Genomic DNA, 16,414 nt, shown 5'->3' with positions numbered 1-16,414 from the left:
GTCCTCCTCCTCCTCCTGCTTCTCCTCCTTCCTCGGGGAGTAAAAGACATCCACGAGGGTTTTTTGGTGCTAAAATAGAAAACCTGGGGTTAGTGGAGGAAAAAGAACCACCGAGCTTGTCCGGGCGTGGTAGCGAGAAATAAAAAAACTCCTCTTTGTCCAGAAACTTTAAAGCAGCAGCCACCATGTCGCTGTCGGTGCCGCAGAACGGGGTGAAGGCGGATAGCGAGCCCGTTATCGAGCTGTTTGTGAAGGTAAGACCGCAGTTCAAGTTGTTTTTATGTCAATACTCTTTGCTACACCCTTAAAACGCTTTGTGTGGTCGTTTACCTTTTATTTATGCGCCACATAAAACAACCCCGATTGTTCTTTTCAACAAATAAGTTTTATTTTTGTTAATAGAACAGCTTGGACATCTCATTGCGCAGATAAGTTAGTTTTTAGGTCTTAAAAGGCAGAGGGCGGATGCAGCTTTTCCCTGCAGGGATGGGGAATGCAGCCCTGCCACGATACTGAAAACTGGGCTCCATGTGGTCAGAGCACATGCATAAAACAGGCTGAAAGTCGCATTTTCACTGTTGTGAGCAAATGCATGGCGTGCTAAAGTGATACCCAGAAATAAATATTCAATAAGCTCAATGTTTGGGTCATCTTGCCAGGGAGTAGTTTGCAGAAATGTTAGTATTGCACTGTGTTTAGGAACTAAATGGCTAATTTCTGGAAGGTTGATTAAGGTTTTACACTTTGCCAACAATGGAGGACCTTTTTTATGTTTTACATTCATCTTTAGCTCAGGAGTGATCATGATGAAGGTGGAGGGCTGTGAATGGCTGTTTTCTTTCTGCACCATGTGTTCATTTCCAGGGCGGGAAACTGGTAAATGGGGGGAATGGGGGGTAAATAAAGGGAGGTGGGAGGAGATTACTCTGGAAAGCTGGTAAGAGGGGGCTGGGGTTGTTGGGAGGAGGTCCTGCATTGAAAGGGAGGTTGTTAGTAGTGTGTGAGGACCAGAACAGCAAAGATTTAGGTTAATGGCTGTAGTGAACAGACACGCTCTGGAAAATAAATAAAAAAAAACACTTTCAAATGAGGGGTTTCATTTTGGCAGGACATATGGGAACAAGCTAACCATTTATTTAAGCACCTTTCACAGCCTGCAGGAGATGTTGCATCATCCCCAGGCCTGGCAGAGGCTTCCACCCCTGGCCAACTTTTCCATCTCAACCTTTCCATTTTAGGTTTCGGACAGCCAAGATCGTTTGCAACGTGTGTTTTTCTGTGTGGAGGCGCAGTGTCTGTCTCCATGTTTGTTATGTACCGGCTCAAGGCATGTCCACATCTATTATTGACGATGGCGTCTCACTTTGCTGCATTAAACACAGTCACGGGACACAATGGAAGGCTCGCAGGTTGCCATAGGCACGTTGCTTTGAGCTGTGGTTCTGTAAACAGCTGATAACAACTGGTGCATGTTCTCACATGGGGGTGTCGTATCTGTTAAGGCACTGTCACATTTCGAACCCAACTAATAGAGAATTAGCTGCCAGTGTTTTAATTTTTTGCTTTTTTTTCTGTACAACTTCACCTTCAAACCCTTACCCTTTGAAACGAGCTGGCAGACCCAGTTTTGAGAAACTTTGATGATCTTGCATTTTTTCCCCACCTGCAGTGTTTACAGTAACAGTTGTCACATTGCCATGGAGACACTGGACACTGTGCTCATCTCTGTGTCATTTTACAGCTCTCAGTTGCACCTAGATATGACATAATGGTTTTGTAAGAGGGAGGTTTGACCATTGACCTCGTCAACATAAGATTAGATATCATTTTGATCTGAGGGATGGCTTGTTGGTGTGCTATAAAGACCGTCTTCCCTGCATCCACCCATGTCTGTTTTACTTATCACTTCCACTCATTACAGCAGTGCTGGTCCAATCCTGGTCTTGAAGGGCCACTATCCTGAATGTTTTAGTTGTTTCTCCTGTCTTCAGGTTTTGCAGAGCCCTGTTGATCACTCAGTCATTCAAATCAGGTGTGTCAAAGCAGAGAAACACCTCAAACATGCAGGATAGCAGCCCTCCAGGACCAGGGTTGGACACCACTGTGTTGCAGACTGAAGTAGATGGCAAACTTTTGTTTTTATATACATCTTGAAAGCTCTGTGTTGATGAGATAGAACATACTGTGTCTCCAACAGCTCTAAATGACAACAAAACCCTATTTTTCTCCACCACAGCGATGGGTTGGTCCTCCGGAGCACCTGCTCTGTAATCCTTTTTGCCTTTTGAAATATGAACGATATTAAAACAATGAAGCAACAAACACTCACCTCTTTAAAAGACCTTCACTTGAAACAGCGTATGGGTGGAGAGATGGCAATAAAGTATTTGTTTTGAAGCTTAGCATTAGCTAGTGCCTCTTGCTGTTTGGTGTCTCACTGCTCGATGCTGTTCTGTGGCTTGTTACTATATTGTCTCATTTTGAATTTTTAAAAGACTTAAACACCTCAGAAATGTTGACAGGTTACATCCCAGTGGCTGCCTCTGATACTTCCAATCAGATTGGGACATCCCTGGCTTTAAGTAATGTTTTTTAATGGCCTTAAGCTTCCCTGAGTTTATTCCAGATGGACATGCTGGTAAGGCATTCTTCATCAGCATCTGACCTGACTGAGGGGCAATTACCAGAATACAGATGAGTCAAGAGTAACAGGCAGGCTTGTATTCATCTGCAGTCTGAAACTGTGCCAGGTCTGCTGCCTCCAGATTTCCAAACCCCTGCCAGCAGTGATAACTTGGCCAGCGAGTATCTTTAAGAAGTGCTTTTAAGTCTGGACGGCACAAGAGCCCATCTGTGTTTGTCTGCGTCTTTCAGGACAGTCCCATGGGAACCACCGAAATGGGAGCTGTCAACAATGAGACTCTTCTGTTGGTGTTGAAGAGGACGGAGCACTCTCAGTTCTTCTCTAAATACCCCTTCCTGATTCGATTGTGAAGGTCGTGGTCCGTGTGCCACGCGGTGAACTTTAACCTGCACAAAAACAATGTTTTCCAACACTGGGGATAGTGGCTCTTGTCATGACATGTGGTGGTCAGACATGTCTTGTGATTTATTTTTTATTTCATTTTTTTCTTTTCAGTCACTACCTCAGTACAATCGACACTGCTGCATAAAATTACATTCCAGGTCAAATGTAACCCTTTGACTGCATAAATGCATTCATAACAAGCCTTTAAATTGCCCACATTTATACACAGTTTGCTTATTGTTTGTTTTTTTCTTTCCCTCTGGGTGGCTTTCTAAGCAATCTGCATGCACCTTTTTTATTGGAAAATCAATAGAGCAGTTTATTTTTCCCAATTATACAGCAGGGCTAAAGTCAGCATCATGCGTTAGGGGACAAGGATTAATGACTTGGTAAAGTGTGAGCCTTCCGCTGTGTTTTTATTGACGCGCTGTGAATTTGCCTCTGCGGCACCTGGCTCGTCACTGCTGCTTCTTTGTGTCTGTCTGGTTGAGCGACTCTCTGGCCGCCGGCCTAATTGATCTGGCAGTGTGTTATTACACCAATTTAGCACTGGACTTTGCAAAGAGTCCTTTAATTTTTGCGAGACTGAAGTTCATTTGGGCCCATGTTAGTTGAAAATAATCTCAGCTGTTGCTACACCCACCCTCCTGGCTGTGCTTTGGAAAAAAAAAACCCTCTTGTGAATAAAACAATCCATCAGCTGAAAAACCTGAAGCGCATTCGGTCAAGGTGGAGCTTGTCTCATTTGTGTAGCTCATTCAGGAAGCTGATGGCTTGTAAAATGGGTTTCCTGTGAAGCTGAGAAGAGGAAGGAATAGATCCTATTAGAGAGGGCTGTTCAGGATACTGCAGCAGTCGTAGCCAAACGCATGAGAATATGAAGCATCTGACTTTACCTCTTTCTTATTATAGTCAGTCAGAGATGGTAAGTGACCCCAGGAGGTGACATGTTTAAAAAACAAACATTTCTGTTTCATTTCAGTCCCATGATGGGTGGATTACCCACCCTCATCTACCTTATTCAGCTGCAGTGCTGTGTTTACTGCACCGATCTCAGCCAGTTTGATGCACGACATGTGAGATAAGTACCTAAAAATAAAACGAAAAAAAGCAGTCACCTATTCAGAGATGGCGTTCACCTCCTGCTGATTGTCCACTTCTTTAGGGTTTACATCATTTTATCTATTTTTCACACTTTTGGGCTTTTAACAAGTTAGGACATTACAGTTCTTCCATCGTATCCACCAGCACTGAGCTCTTGAACGCTTTAGATGTTGGTTTTGTTCTGCACAATATTTAACAGCAGATTTTATTATTTGTGGATAAGTTAGATAATCTAACTTTACCCCCTCCAATGTTTTTTTAAACCAGCAGTTTGTTTCTAAAGGCATGCTCCCAACAATTTGCTCCTTTTTTTGTTTTAAATTCAGAAAAATACGTTTTAACACAGATTTCAAAATAAAATAAACCTCTTAGTCATTGGTTCAAGTACAGAATCTCCTGTATTACTAACCCAGCCTACATCTGGGCTCTTCACCATTTTTGGGGCATCAGGATCCAACTTTCCTCCAAATTAGATTGTTCTCAGAAAGCCATCCAGCACAGTAGTCATGTCTGACTGGAAGTTTGAAGCTTTCCACTGAGTGATGCCTGCTTGAGTCAGAGGCACACCAAGGATGTGTTTGTCTTTCCAGGTTCCAGCAGAATGTGACTGTTTTGTACACTCATCTTTCTAACTTTGGTAGGAAGCTTATAGACCCACCCAGTCCAGCGTGAGTCACTCAGTCTTAAGGCCAAACTTCAACACTGACTTATATATTTTTTTAAACAGAATCTTTTAAAATAATTGGACCTGAGTGCTAAAGAAAATGTTTGTATCAGATCTTTTCTTTTGAACAGGAAATATAACCAAGAAAAAGGTTAATGACTTTGACATGTTATTCCCCTCGGTATGTCTCCTTTAGCACGTTTAACAGATTTCCCCTCATGATTTTTAGTTCACCTCCTCATTTCAGTTGCAGTGCTAACCCCTGTAGACTTTTCCAGCAAACGCAGAGAGGCGTTGCCATGACGTTGCCATGGCTGCCCGCTCACAGGCGGACATTCCTGCTTTGTGTCGGAGCAGGAGGAGGAAGGCTGCGGCGCTTGTTACATCGCTCGTTCCTTATTCGGTCAAGTGAGGATTGAACTTTCTGCGCGGTCCAACTAATTTAGAAAATGAAGTGTACTGGGGAGGGACGTCCACGTCCACCATGTTGCTAAAATTAGGTCTCTGGCAGAGGGTGGAAGGACCGTGTCCTGCGTGAACGGGATTCATTGTTCCTGACTGCAGACGGTTCCGACCCTGCTTGTTTACAAAGAGAGTGTTAATAAATTAAAAATGTATCTTATCAGTGAAAAAGAAGTCGAAACAGCTCTTGAAATCAAGTTTTTATCAAATGTTACAGGTTTTGGACTTGGGAGGATGATAACTTGTGCTCATTGAAAGTGAGTCAGTTGTAAGGGTGTCATGGCCATATCTTGTCCGGTTTAATTATTTTAGATCTCAGTACATTATTACATCTGATGAATGTTGGTCATTACATCCTGTAATTGGTCACATGAGCAAAGATAGAGGGATGACCTCACTGTTAGAGATGTGGTGTCTCATATGAGTCTCGCTGTTGTTTTGGAGCCTCAGTGTCATGGATACCAGTTCCTAGATAACGTCCTAGATAATTTGAAAACTGAGTAAAAACTGAGTCTGTTATCAAAAGTCAACTAATGCTAAATCAAATTTTATTTTGGTCAATCTATGATAAACAGTGATAGAAGGTGAGCAAATAAGCAGACACATGTAGCGTTACTAAATCTTACTGTTTGTATTTGGAAAATATGTTTTTTTTTGGTAGAAAAAGATGCATATTTGGCAGCTCAATGTAGGTTACCTATAATGCTTTGTTTCCACAGTATGTGCTTTATTGGGGTGTTTTTTCCCCCTTCCTAACTTGTGATGTGCCTAAAATCTGTCAAACAAAAAGTGCTTTGTGGTGTTGCTTTTCATGAGGCTCTCCAGCATCCTTTCTCTTGAATGTCACACTATTTAACTAGCACTCTGAGGAAAACAGTGTTCACAAAGGCGTCCTGTTTTTTGTTTGTTTTATTTATTCTCAGAGTTTTAAAAGAAGTAGTTGTTCCTAGAAATGTCATTTTGCCTTTTTGACATCATGGCCAGCTGTTTTGCTAAATGCAGCTTTACCAGTATAATCTCCTAAACTAAGGAAGGCACTCTTTTTGGAGGGAAGTAGCTGGACATTTCTGGAATAGTTTCTCCCTCTCCAAATGCCCAACCCCCCATGACTCCACAGAGGGGCCCAGGATAAGGGGAGCTGGATAACGAGGGAAGAAGAAGAAAAAGGCAGCACTTTGCCTATATATCTTATCTGTCCTCTTTCGTTTCTTCTCACTTAATGCATCTGTTACCTCCTGTTCTCCGAATTTCCTGTAACTTCTCTGCGTCTTGTGCTGCAGATGTCTGCTGCGTGTCTTTGGCAGAGAGAGCTGCAGTGCGTTCTGCTGCACACTCCGGAGGGTAGGAGTCCTCCTATGGCTCAGGTCTCGCTGAAAATTTTCTTCTCGGGCGTGCCGCGGCCTTTTTCTTTGCCACTGGAGACTGATGAGCTCTATTTAAAAGCTGCTCTCCATCTAGAAGCATCTCTTTTGATTCGCAGATGACTTATAAGAGAGTTCACTTCAGCCCATTCACGAGCGTTATTATTCCCTTCCGCTCTGTAAGCTCTTCTTTCTATGACATGTGTTCTGGCCATTGCCATGGGAACAGTTGCTGTGTTGCATTTCAACCCTTCATTCAGACCTGAATGGTTCTCTGTAGGTGTTGTTCTGGGGGTTAATCATCCCATTCATGTCTTTCTGATCCTGTGAGTTCACTCCTGTTTTGGCCACAAACCACGACAGCCTCGAGGTTTCATTCTCGAATTGATCCTGTAATGTTTTCATTTGCCGACCAATGGTTGTGTTATTTAACCCGAGCGTTTCAGATATGGAGTTCAAAGGGGGGGAGAGGACTGTTGCGGTACAATGGGAGCCAGCAGAGACGGATCAAACGGAGCCATCCCACTGAGCGTCACACAGCAGCAGCAAGCCTGGAACTGCTGGACTGACTGACCTCGGAAACAAAGTCCTCCATTGAGAAAAGATCGGAGCACGCATCTCTGATAGGCAAACGTTTGTCAAAAATGGTTTAAGTTGACCGATTTAATCTTTTATCAGTGCTCTGTGTAAATCTGTGCAAAGACACGGAATAGTTTATCTTCATGTTTTAGCCCCACGCGGCATTATCTCTGCAGTTTGTGTGGGAAACAGACGTCCGCAGAGGTGAGAACTGCGGGGAATATGGAAGGACTGAAGACATGAGAGGCAGGCGGACAACAGCTGGCATTCATCTGTTTCACTAACGCACTGAATGAAGACGTTCATTCTGGAGTACCAGTGACCATTGCTTGTCCTTTTGTGAACAGAATTGTAAAAGCAGAGTTAAAGGATAGCATAAAATGCAAAAACTCTGCAATAAAGGTAACATGACATTTTTGCCAGTGTGCCACAAATTGCACGAGTTCATAAGGACATTATCTGATCAGTCTCACGGTGATGGCTCTGAATTTTATGATGTGGTTTCAATTAACTAAGGCACGTCTCAGGGAGGGTCTGCAGATTTCATTAAGATACCTGACAAAACTCAGGTAATCAAATGAAACGCTTGCTCTGCTTTCTGATGGGGAATCCAGATGAACTCCACATGGCTGGGGGGTGGGCGGAGGCTGGCGGAATTTAAAAGGTTCGACAAATCAAACAAAGCAAAGAACAAAGGTGGATGGCTGCAGGGAGAGCAGGCGACATCTCCGCCGGTTTGCAACAAATACTGTAGCATGTGTAATTACTACTTGGTGGAGATAAGGAGAGAGAAAATCACTGCTATTAACTTTCTCTTCTTTTATAGTGGGGACATTCTCTCACTTTTTGTCACAGGTTTTTGTTTTTAAGGATCCCATTACGCTTTAAAAGTGGTTCTGGAGATGAATGAATGTGAAAATGCGTGGAAGCCTTGAAGACACGGTGGTCTGTTCTCCACAATTTCCCTCCTACCCAAGTGTTTTCTTTTTTTTTTTTTTTAAATGACGGAAGCCTGAAAGAGTCATTATCTCAAATAGACCCTCACTGAGTGAAGTAAAACGCCCTGAAACTTGTAAAGGTTGTGCAACACAGATAAAATCTTCACCATACTTACTATGGCCTTTTGGAGTTTCAACCTATATTTTATATAGATTGTTATCAGTTATAGGAACTTGGGTTGGGGTCCCGGCTGGTTAAACTGTGTTTTGTGCTTGTAATAATTAACTCAGACATGTTTTTTTTTTTTATCCTGTTGTGCAGCATATTTTGGTAATGATGCCTGAAACATAATTTAGCTGGTACTCTGCTTATTTTCTAACTGTCTGACTGTTTTTGTGGGGGGTTTTTTGAGGCGGGAAGCGATGGTGAGAGCATCGGGAACTGCCCCTTTTCCCAGAGGCTCTTCATGATCCTGTGGCTTAAAGGAGTCGTCTTCAACGTCACCACCGTGGACCTTAAAAGGTGATTTTCTGTCAGTTCTCTCTGTTTTCCTTGTCTTCCTCCTTGCTTGTCCTTATTTCATTTGCTCTTACCCTCTTCTTGAAATAAAACATAACCCTTTCCTTGTTTTCCTGGGCGTTCCACGACCCCCTTCACAAATAAACATACAGACTCTGGAGAAGCTATTTTAAAGTTCTTGACTTAACCTACTTCCTGTATAGATTTTGATGGGGAACGTGGGCTTTTTTTGACCACCAGAATCAGAAAGTGGTGATTTTTCTGCAGTTTCTTCCTTCTCAGCTGGAAGGAAATTTGCTTTCTTTCACATGTGGATTCCAGCACCAGAAGCTCTTTACTATAAATCTTCAAATCTACCCTAAAACAGAGATGTAACTGAGAGTTCCTCTCGTGCTCGGCTCTGTAGGTGGAAGCAGGGCTTATTTGACTATTAGTTTGGGTTTCTCCCATCTGCACATTTAATAAGTGCAAAGTTTAGATATATTTGCATACATTTCCCTTGCCTACACTGCCAGACAGGGTGTAGAAACGAAATGTAAATATTATTCTCCATATTTAATGATTATTTCCCCCCCTTTCCTCTGAAACAACTTTATGTCCAGCTGAAATACATTCTTTCTACTTTTAGTTTCTTCGAGGTATGACTCATAATCTTTTCTGTGCCATTTGGTTTCTCTTATCTTGAGTCAACATAAAATGTTTGTGTTGTAAAAGGGAGGCGTGTGTTTGCTATATATATATATATATATATATATATATATATATATATATATATATATATATATATATATATATGTATATTTATGGCAGTTTAACTGGAAGAGCAGGACATGTAAAACTTGTTACTGTGAAAGATTATTACAACTAAAATTGAGGTTTTCCAATTTATCTCTGTTTCCCTGAGTCGCTTGTGAGTCTAAATGCACCTTCTTGCCCACTCGGTGGTCTCACAGAGGAACTGCACCACACCCCCTTAACATGCCAAAGAGTTGAAGTCATTTCCCCCCTTCTTTTGGTGGCCTTAAATGGCCTTTTCCCAAAATTCAGCCACCATCGCCACCACAAAACCCCTCTAGTCTCTGTGGAGGTTTGTTTTTGCCCGTGACATTAATATCCCGCTGCTGCTGGCTCACTTGAGTCAGCTGTCGAGTCACTGCTGTGTTTTATGTTGTTTGTGTCCTTTCGGGTTCTCAGTTGTGTTCACACCGCTCATTCAACACATGCTCGTTTGTGTTTGCGCGGCAGTCTCAGCTGCCTGCCAGCTGGTATAAAGTGTGCTGGTTTGAAGGCTGCAGAAAGGAGGAGGCTCAAACACACACACACAGTTAAAGACACAACACACGGAGCTGCAGTGAAAGAAGTTTACCACAATCACAACACATTCACTTTTTACTTTAATTTAATCTGACAGCCACTTTATTTTTTTACTTTCTGGGAATTGTTTGTTATGTTTTAATGCTGTTTGCTTGAACGGCACTTTGACTTTTAGGTCCACTTCCCCAGCTTGACCCTGCTTACATCAGCGCTTTATTGCTTCCTCACTTTAACAGGAAGCCCGCGGACCTCCAGAACCTGGCTCCTGGCACACACCCACCCTTCATCACGTTCAACGGCGAGGTCAAAACTGATGTCAACAAGATCGAGGAGTTTCTCGAGGATGTCCTTTGCCCGCCCAAGTGAGTGCTCTTTGATGCATGTTATAGTAGGCTGCCACACCTATGCACTAAATGCAGTGAACTATTGTCATGAGCTGGACTTTAAAAAGCACTTTGATGATCCAGTGGAAGGGCAGAGGCCTTTTATGGATTTCACTGGTTTGTTAGATTATCACACACTTCTTTAAGACTAAAAGGATTATTTTAAAACTTTATATCTGCGCATCTGATTGGGAGTTGACACGGAAACAGATTATTGTATTCCTCGATGTCCTCTCTCACTGTTTCCACATTCCATGCGTTGATTTGTACACGTCTCGTTCAGGTACATCAAGCTTGGTGCGAAGCACCCCGAGTCCAACACGGCCGGTATGGACATCTTCGCCAAGTTCTCGGCGTACATCAAGAACTCCAAACCAGATGGGAACGAGGGTAAGTCTTTTCCGCTCGCACATGGGCAGGTCGGTGCACCGGTTCGGAGCTGAGACACACAGATCTTTTGGAGTGTGAAGGGAGTGCTCTGGTTGCTAGGCGACCTTGATAGCCCTGCCCTGATTGGTGGACCATAGCTTGAATCGGGAACACAGGGCTTTTGTTTGTCTCTTTCCTCCTGTCCTCCCCGTCTCACCTGAAGCTTGCATGCAAACCACACACCAGCTGTGCTGAGAGTGAAATCGACGACACGGTCTCATCCTACTTTAAGTGGCTCAAATCTTACAGAAAGATAAAGTCCATATCAGTGACTTTACATTTTGCTTTTAAAACTCACTCTTATCTGTAGTCTGTTGAAATATTTTTGAAATCGTTTCTCTGGGAGGATCTTTGCTGGATCTTTAAAACACAATATATCTTATTTGAGTTGGCTTAGGAAAATATTGAACAATGGTGAGCTGAGGTGAGAAAGTCAAGGCTGTGTCAACAGTCAGAGGCTGAATCTCATGGATCAATATTAAACTGCTGAATCATCAGTTTATTTACATTCATGTCATATTTCCTAACAATGAAATCTCCTGTGAATGAACAGTAGATAAATATGGAATGAGGAACATCTATTTCCTGTATAATCATTTGCCATCTTTTTTTTAAAGGAATGCAGGTTTTTGTATTAGACTTTGATCACAAACACAGCAAGTTTTGTTAAACTGGAGAAAGTTAAATCCTCCTTTTTTGTATTCTTATACTGCACGGTACTTGATGAAATGCTGCCCCCTTGTGGTTCATCAGCATAAAGGTTTAATTGTATGCAGTAAAAAGGTCTTCCTAATATCTGTTGCAGCTCTGGAGCGTGGCTTGCTGAAGACCCTGCAGAAACTGGATGAGTACCTTCGCTCCCCACTTCCTGATGAGATTGACCACAACAGCATAGAGGACATCAAGGTCTCCAACCGTAAATTCTTGGACGGAGACGAAATGACCCTGGCTGACTGTAACCTGCTCCCAAAACTACACATAGTTAAGGTAAGAACTTGGTGCATAAACAGCTCTTAATCACTCAATTTTAGTGCAGTGATTTGCACCTAATTCACATAATTGGACTTCTCAGGGCTAAAGATGTTGACTTTACCAGTTTCACTGTAAAGTCCTGCGTTTAGTTTTCTTCCGCGTGTCTAATTTGGTTCCAGGTCTAGCAGCCGTTGTGGATTTCAACTCGACTTTGTGTTTCCAGGTCGTGGCCAAGAAGTACAGAGGCTTTGACATCCCCAAAGAGATGACGGCCATCTGGAAGTACCTGAACAATGCTTACACGCGCGAAGAGTTCACCAACACCTGCCCCAGTGACAAAGAGATAGAAATCGCCTATGCAGACGTGGCCAAAAGGCTGGTAAAATAAGCTCCTCCGNCGTCATCTCCCTCCAGTCCACTTCCCCGCGCCTCCCTCTCCTCAGCATCTGGACTGATGTGCTCATTCATGAGAAAGAAAATACTCTGGACTTCTGTTTTTCCTTCTCTCCTCATCTAAAACCAAACCCCAGTGCTTGAACCCGTTTGTCTCCGGTTTTATGAAGGTCTCTTATTTTGAGTTGAATCAGCAGAGGTCACCCTTGTTTCACCTTTACTGTTAACCATTCTTCACTTGCCGACGAATGTGTGAGATTTTGATGCAATGGAGAAGCAGCTACACACACACACACACACACACACACACACACACACTTGAGAGCTTATGAATATTCAGAGTCAAAAGAGCTCCCTGAGAAGTGACCTTCCAGCTGATGTTCTCGCTGCACGTTGGGGAAACATCACAAGCTGATCTTTTTTTTTTTCCGTTGAAGATTGAAGTAGCTTTTTCTTGGATTACTATAAAAATCGCAAAACTTTATTTTTTCTCATTGTTTTGACTCGTTAGATGTTGTGAACAGTGTTGAAGCTTCAGTGTTTCTGCCTTCAGTATTTGACAGGGTTACATAGAAGCTGAAGATAATCCAAACCTGAGCACCACAATGCTTTATTGTAAAAAAAAAAAAAAAAAAAAAAGAAGTCAAAATAATTGTAACTGTGGGTTCAACTACCTGGTATACATGCTCTGATAAAAGTAGCTCAGCTCAGTAGAAGTGTAGGAAGTTTTCTTGTACCGGCTGCAGAAGTAATAATAATCTCAGGATTTATAAAAACTGAGGTTTATTAGATATTCAACCATATGTAGCTTACAGACAAGTTTATGGCAAGCTTTTTTTATTAATCACCACATTGCCATGAGGTTTGTCCATTTATACAAAAGCGCACCATGTCAAAAAGAGGGGAAATATCTTCATTTTAATGCTGATTGTAGCAGAAGAATACACACCTTGAACCAAAAAGGGGCACATTGTTCTCTTCTCACTGTGGATCTGTGGCTGTAAACTAGTGAAGTCAAAAACTAAGAACATGCAGAGTAAAGGACACTATACAGTGAGGTCATAAAAGGCAACACTAAAGATATTTATGACTAAACAAATTTTTGAGGAATGTTGGAATTGATATGTTCAAATTTCACTTTTTTTGATTTGTAGACTGATCTGAGGTAGCGATTGTATGTATTAGCTCAAAGAAGTGCTTTAGTCTCATAAACTGTTTTCTCCCCATTTGCCACGTTTTCTTTTTTTTTTTTTTTTCAGATTTTTGTTACGAGACACAACTGTCAAAGAAGGAAACTGTAAATATTATTTTCATCGCTCAGATTTCAGTATGTAAATTTAATGCATATCAGAATTTTCAAGGAAAAAAACCCTGCTTGTATTGGAGATCTACATGAGTCATTTCCAATTTGCCTTACTTGTTTTCAGATGTTTAGCAGGAAGGAATTTCTTTTTTTTTAAAGATCATTTCATGGCAACTAATGAGGCATTTGTACAAAGAAAATTTCCAAGGTATTTCAAGGCTTTTTTTAAATAATATTGACTGAATTTAAATAAACCTCTTATTGGCACTTGGATGTTTGTATCTGTGGAAATGCTGTCAGTATTATTACTCATCTGATTAGTTGTTTCAGAGATTGGACAGATTGGATTTCTTTTGGCATTCAGCTCCTGTTATTTATCTAAGATTGTTGTATAACTTCCAAAATAGTATAAGCTCTCCTTTCAGATTTCCACTTTTTAAAAATGTTTTTGTTAACATCCTTAAAGTTAAATCAAATCGGATAAATTTAAATTCTTTAGGGCAATCAAATCTGTTGTTTTTCTTTGTTTTCTACTCTGCTTTTTTTACTTCGTAGAAAATTATAGGACCCCCTGGGCCAAAACGTGTTTGTTTACAGCTCTCTGTCTGCAAGGAATGTCTCGTGTGGGTGTCCACCCACTGTGGCTTCCACGTCCGCCTGAAGACACCCTCTTACTGTAAGCTCGGTGAGCTCTCTCAGCCAAGTCCATACTGTTCCCGCACACAAACAAGTCTATTCTGCAGGGCTGATTGCAGCCAAAGTTTCACAAGAGAGAGAAAGAGGAGGGGGAAAAAGAAAAAAAAAAAAAGTGCGTGGGCGAGAGCAGCTTTTGGAAACTCTCCAGATCATTAAAGTGTCGTGTTTCAGCCTCAGACGTTTTCTACACCCTGCTTATTGAGACACTGTCTTTACTTGTAACTCACAGGGAGGAAATCCACCCTGACGCAAACAGACTTTGTGTGTGTGTGTGTGTCAGTATGAAGCACGAAACAACACAACAGGCTGGCTATCATTCAGACCACACAATCATTACAAGCAAAGCGAGTGTAATTGGGTAATGTAGGTGAGGCCAGGAGGGCTGAGTGGTGTTTTTCAGACATGTTGACTCTGTGTGTGTGTGTTTGAGGACTAGTTTGAATTTCAGGCCTGAAAAGACTGATGACATTTTGGCCAGTTCGCACTTTTGGTTTGACCAAAGGGCGGTTTGAGGGTTTAGACTTGGTTAAACATTAAAGGTTAGATGTAAACTGATGTGTGTTTGTGTTAAAAAAGGCTGGAATACACACCATAAAAAAGATCAGTCTTTGTGCCACATTTCATTTCATATACATTAGATTTTTTTTGTCCCTCTGTGCTTTCTCTCTTAACAGGTAATTTAATCAGCCATGTATTTTTCACAAGTCAATAGCTCCGTGGAGCCGTTTCTTTTCAGCCTCGACTCCATCCCTGCTCCGCCGGTTCACTTCTGCAGCTTTTACACAACACCCATTTACACAGCTGACCAAATATTTACTCTGGTAAAGTAGCTCGCTCAAGGGTACACAGTGATATCCCAACTGGGTTTTGAGCCTACAATGTGTGAAAAACTTTCTTTTCATATGGACTCCGTGCACCTGACATTTGATGTGGTTGTACGTCTGCTCGTGTCTGACTCGACCCTGTGGACTCGACACGCAGGCCTGGATCTGGAGTCTCGGGCAACAAAAAACCATTTGGATGCTCCCAAAAGTATTACCAATAATTTTCATGCACATAATATGCCACTGAGACACATTGTCTGGGTTTTATCACGAGCTTTTCAGTGGGAACAACAGTCACAATCTGCCATTATTCATCCGAATGGAGATTTAATGGGCTTGAAATTCACATGAAGTTTTGTAAAACAAACATAATGTTAGAGACAGCAGATAAAATAACTTACAGATTTGTCTGAGTATACAGGTTTGTGTCACCTTATAGGAAATATATCATTACCCATTAGATTACAAATCAGAATCAGAAAGCAGATTTTAATTTGTATTTCATTATTTATATAGACAAAACTGAATTAAAGGTCTCACATTCCTTGAAGGAATCCATATAGTAAGTAAACATGTTATAAAAGTAAATGCACTTCTACTGATAGTTTTTTTTTTTTTTCATTTTAAATGCTTACAATTTTTGAAAAATAAAGTATACCATGTAAATTTCTCCTTTTTTCAGACAGGTTTTGTTGTCTTTGCTAATATATTGTTTTTAATATTGTATGCTTAAACAGCTCTTAAGGAAGAAAAATGAGGGAGAAGTGGTTTAAAATGTAAACGGCTGCTAATCTGTTTAGGACTACATGTCCCATCAGGCCGTGTGAAGCTAAATAAAACCTGATGTTTGCCAAAGACTCACAGACACGCTGCAAAAGTTTAACAAAGAACTCAATTTAGCTTGTTTTCTAAGTCCCTTTGCTTCTAATTTTGTCCTTCTGCAAGAAATGTCACAAATATACTGCAGTTTTATCTTAAAGTGGACTTTTTAACACTATAATTTTTGGACTGAAGAGAAGAAAAAAAATGAAACGAAGTTAAAAACTTTCAACAAAAATCAATAGACTAAGTGCAAAAAAAATCCATTAAAAGTTATTTTGGCAGTGTATCAAAATTCCCCTCTTCTGGAAAATTGTTTTCCACAGAACAATCTTCCATCTATTGATCAATTTGACCAATAAATGATACCAGCAAGAAGAAAATGGAGCGCAGCCACGATTACTCTAATTAGTTCCACCTGTGCCATCCTTGTTATGACAGGAAACATGCTGATAAAATATTTAATTTGTGACTGAACAGATATGGAAAAGTATAGGTTGTTTAATTCTCAATAATGTGGCTAAATCTTTTTTTAATGATCTAATGAGCCAATCGGAGGCAGACATCAGGAGTTGATACAGCAGCTGCCACTTGGGCTCCGACCACAGTGTTGTTGTTGGACAGC

The 16,414-nt window shown here is 41.3% G+C and overlaps 1 protein-coding gene across 1 annotated transcript; it reads left to right on the top strand.

Moving 5' to 3' along the window:
- Nucleotides 1-6: 6 nt before the first annotated feature.
- On the top strand, nucleotides 7-13,720 carry clic4 (chloride intracellular channel 4). The gene is made up of 6 exons (XM_037977853.1): nucleotides 7-254; nucleotides 8,550-8,659; nucleotides 10,207-10,332; nucleotides 10,637-10,743; nucleotides 11,588-11,769; nucleotides 11,978-13,720. The coding sequence occupies exons 1-6, from the start codon at nucleotides 186-188 to the stop codon at nucleotides 12,140-12,142; spliced, it is 759 nt and encodes a 252-aa protein (XP_037833781.1). The 5' UTR covers nucleotides 7-185; the 3' UTR covers nucleotides 12,143-13,720.
- The last annotated feature ends 2,694 nt before the right edge of the window (nucleotides 13,721-16,414 follow it).

The sequence above is a fragment of the Kryptolebias marmoratus genome, linkage group LG10 (assembly GCF_001649575.2).
Source record: "Kryptolebias marmoratus isolate JLee-2015 linkage group LG10, ASM164957v2, whole genome shotgun sequence".
Classification (NCBI taxonomy): Eukaryota; Metazoa; Chordata; class Actinopteri; order Cyprinodontiformes; family Rivulidae; genus Kryptolebias; species Kryptolebias marmoratus.
Note: the sequence above shows the minus strand (reverse complement) of the source record. Positions and strands in the feature narration are given on the sequence as shown.

What these genes read in the sequence shown, in the direction of transcription:
- clic4 (XM_037977853.1), top strand. Translation starts at nt 186, where the DNA reads ATGTCGCTGTCGGTGCCGCAGAACGGGGTGAAGGCGGATAGCGAGCCC. An exon ending in GATGTCCTTTGCCCGCCCAA is followed by an intron (nt 10,333 to 10,636) that starts GTGAGTGCTCTT and finishes CGTCTCGTTCAG; the next exon opens with GTACATCAAGCTTGGTGCGA. An exon ending in CAAACCAGATGGGAACGAGG is followed by an intron (nt 10,744 to 11,587) that starts GTAAGTCTTTTC and finishes TATCTGTTGCAG; the next exon opens with CTCTGGAGCGTGGCTTGCTG.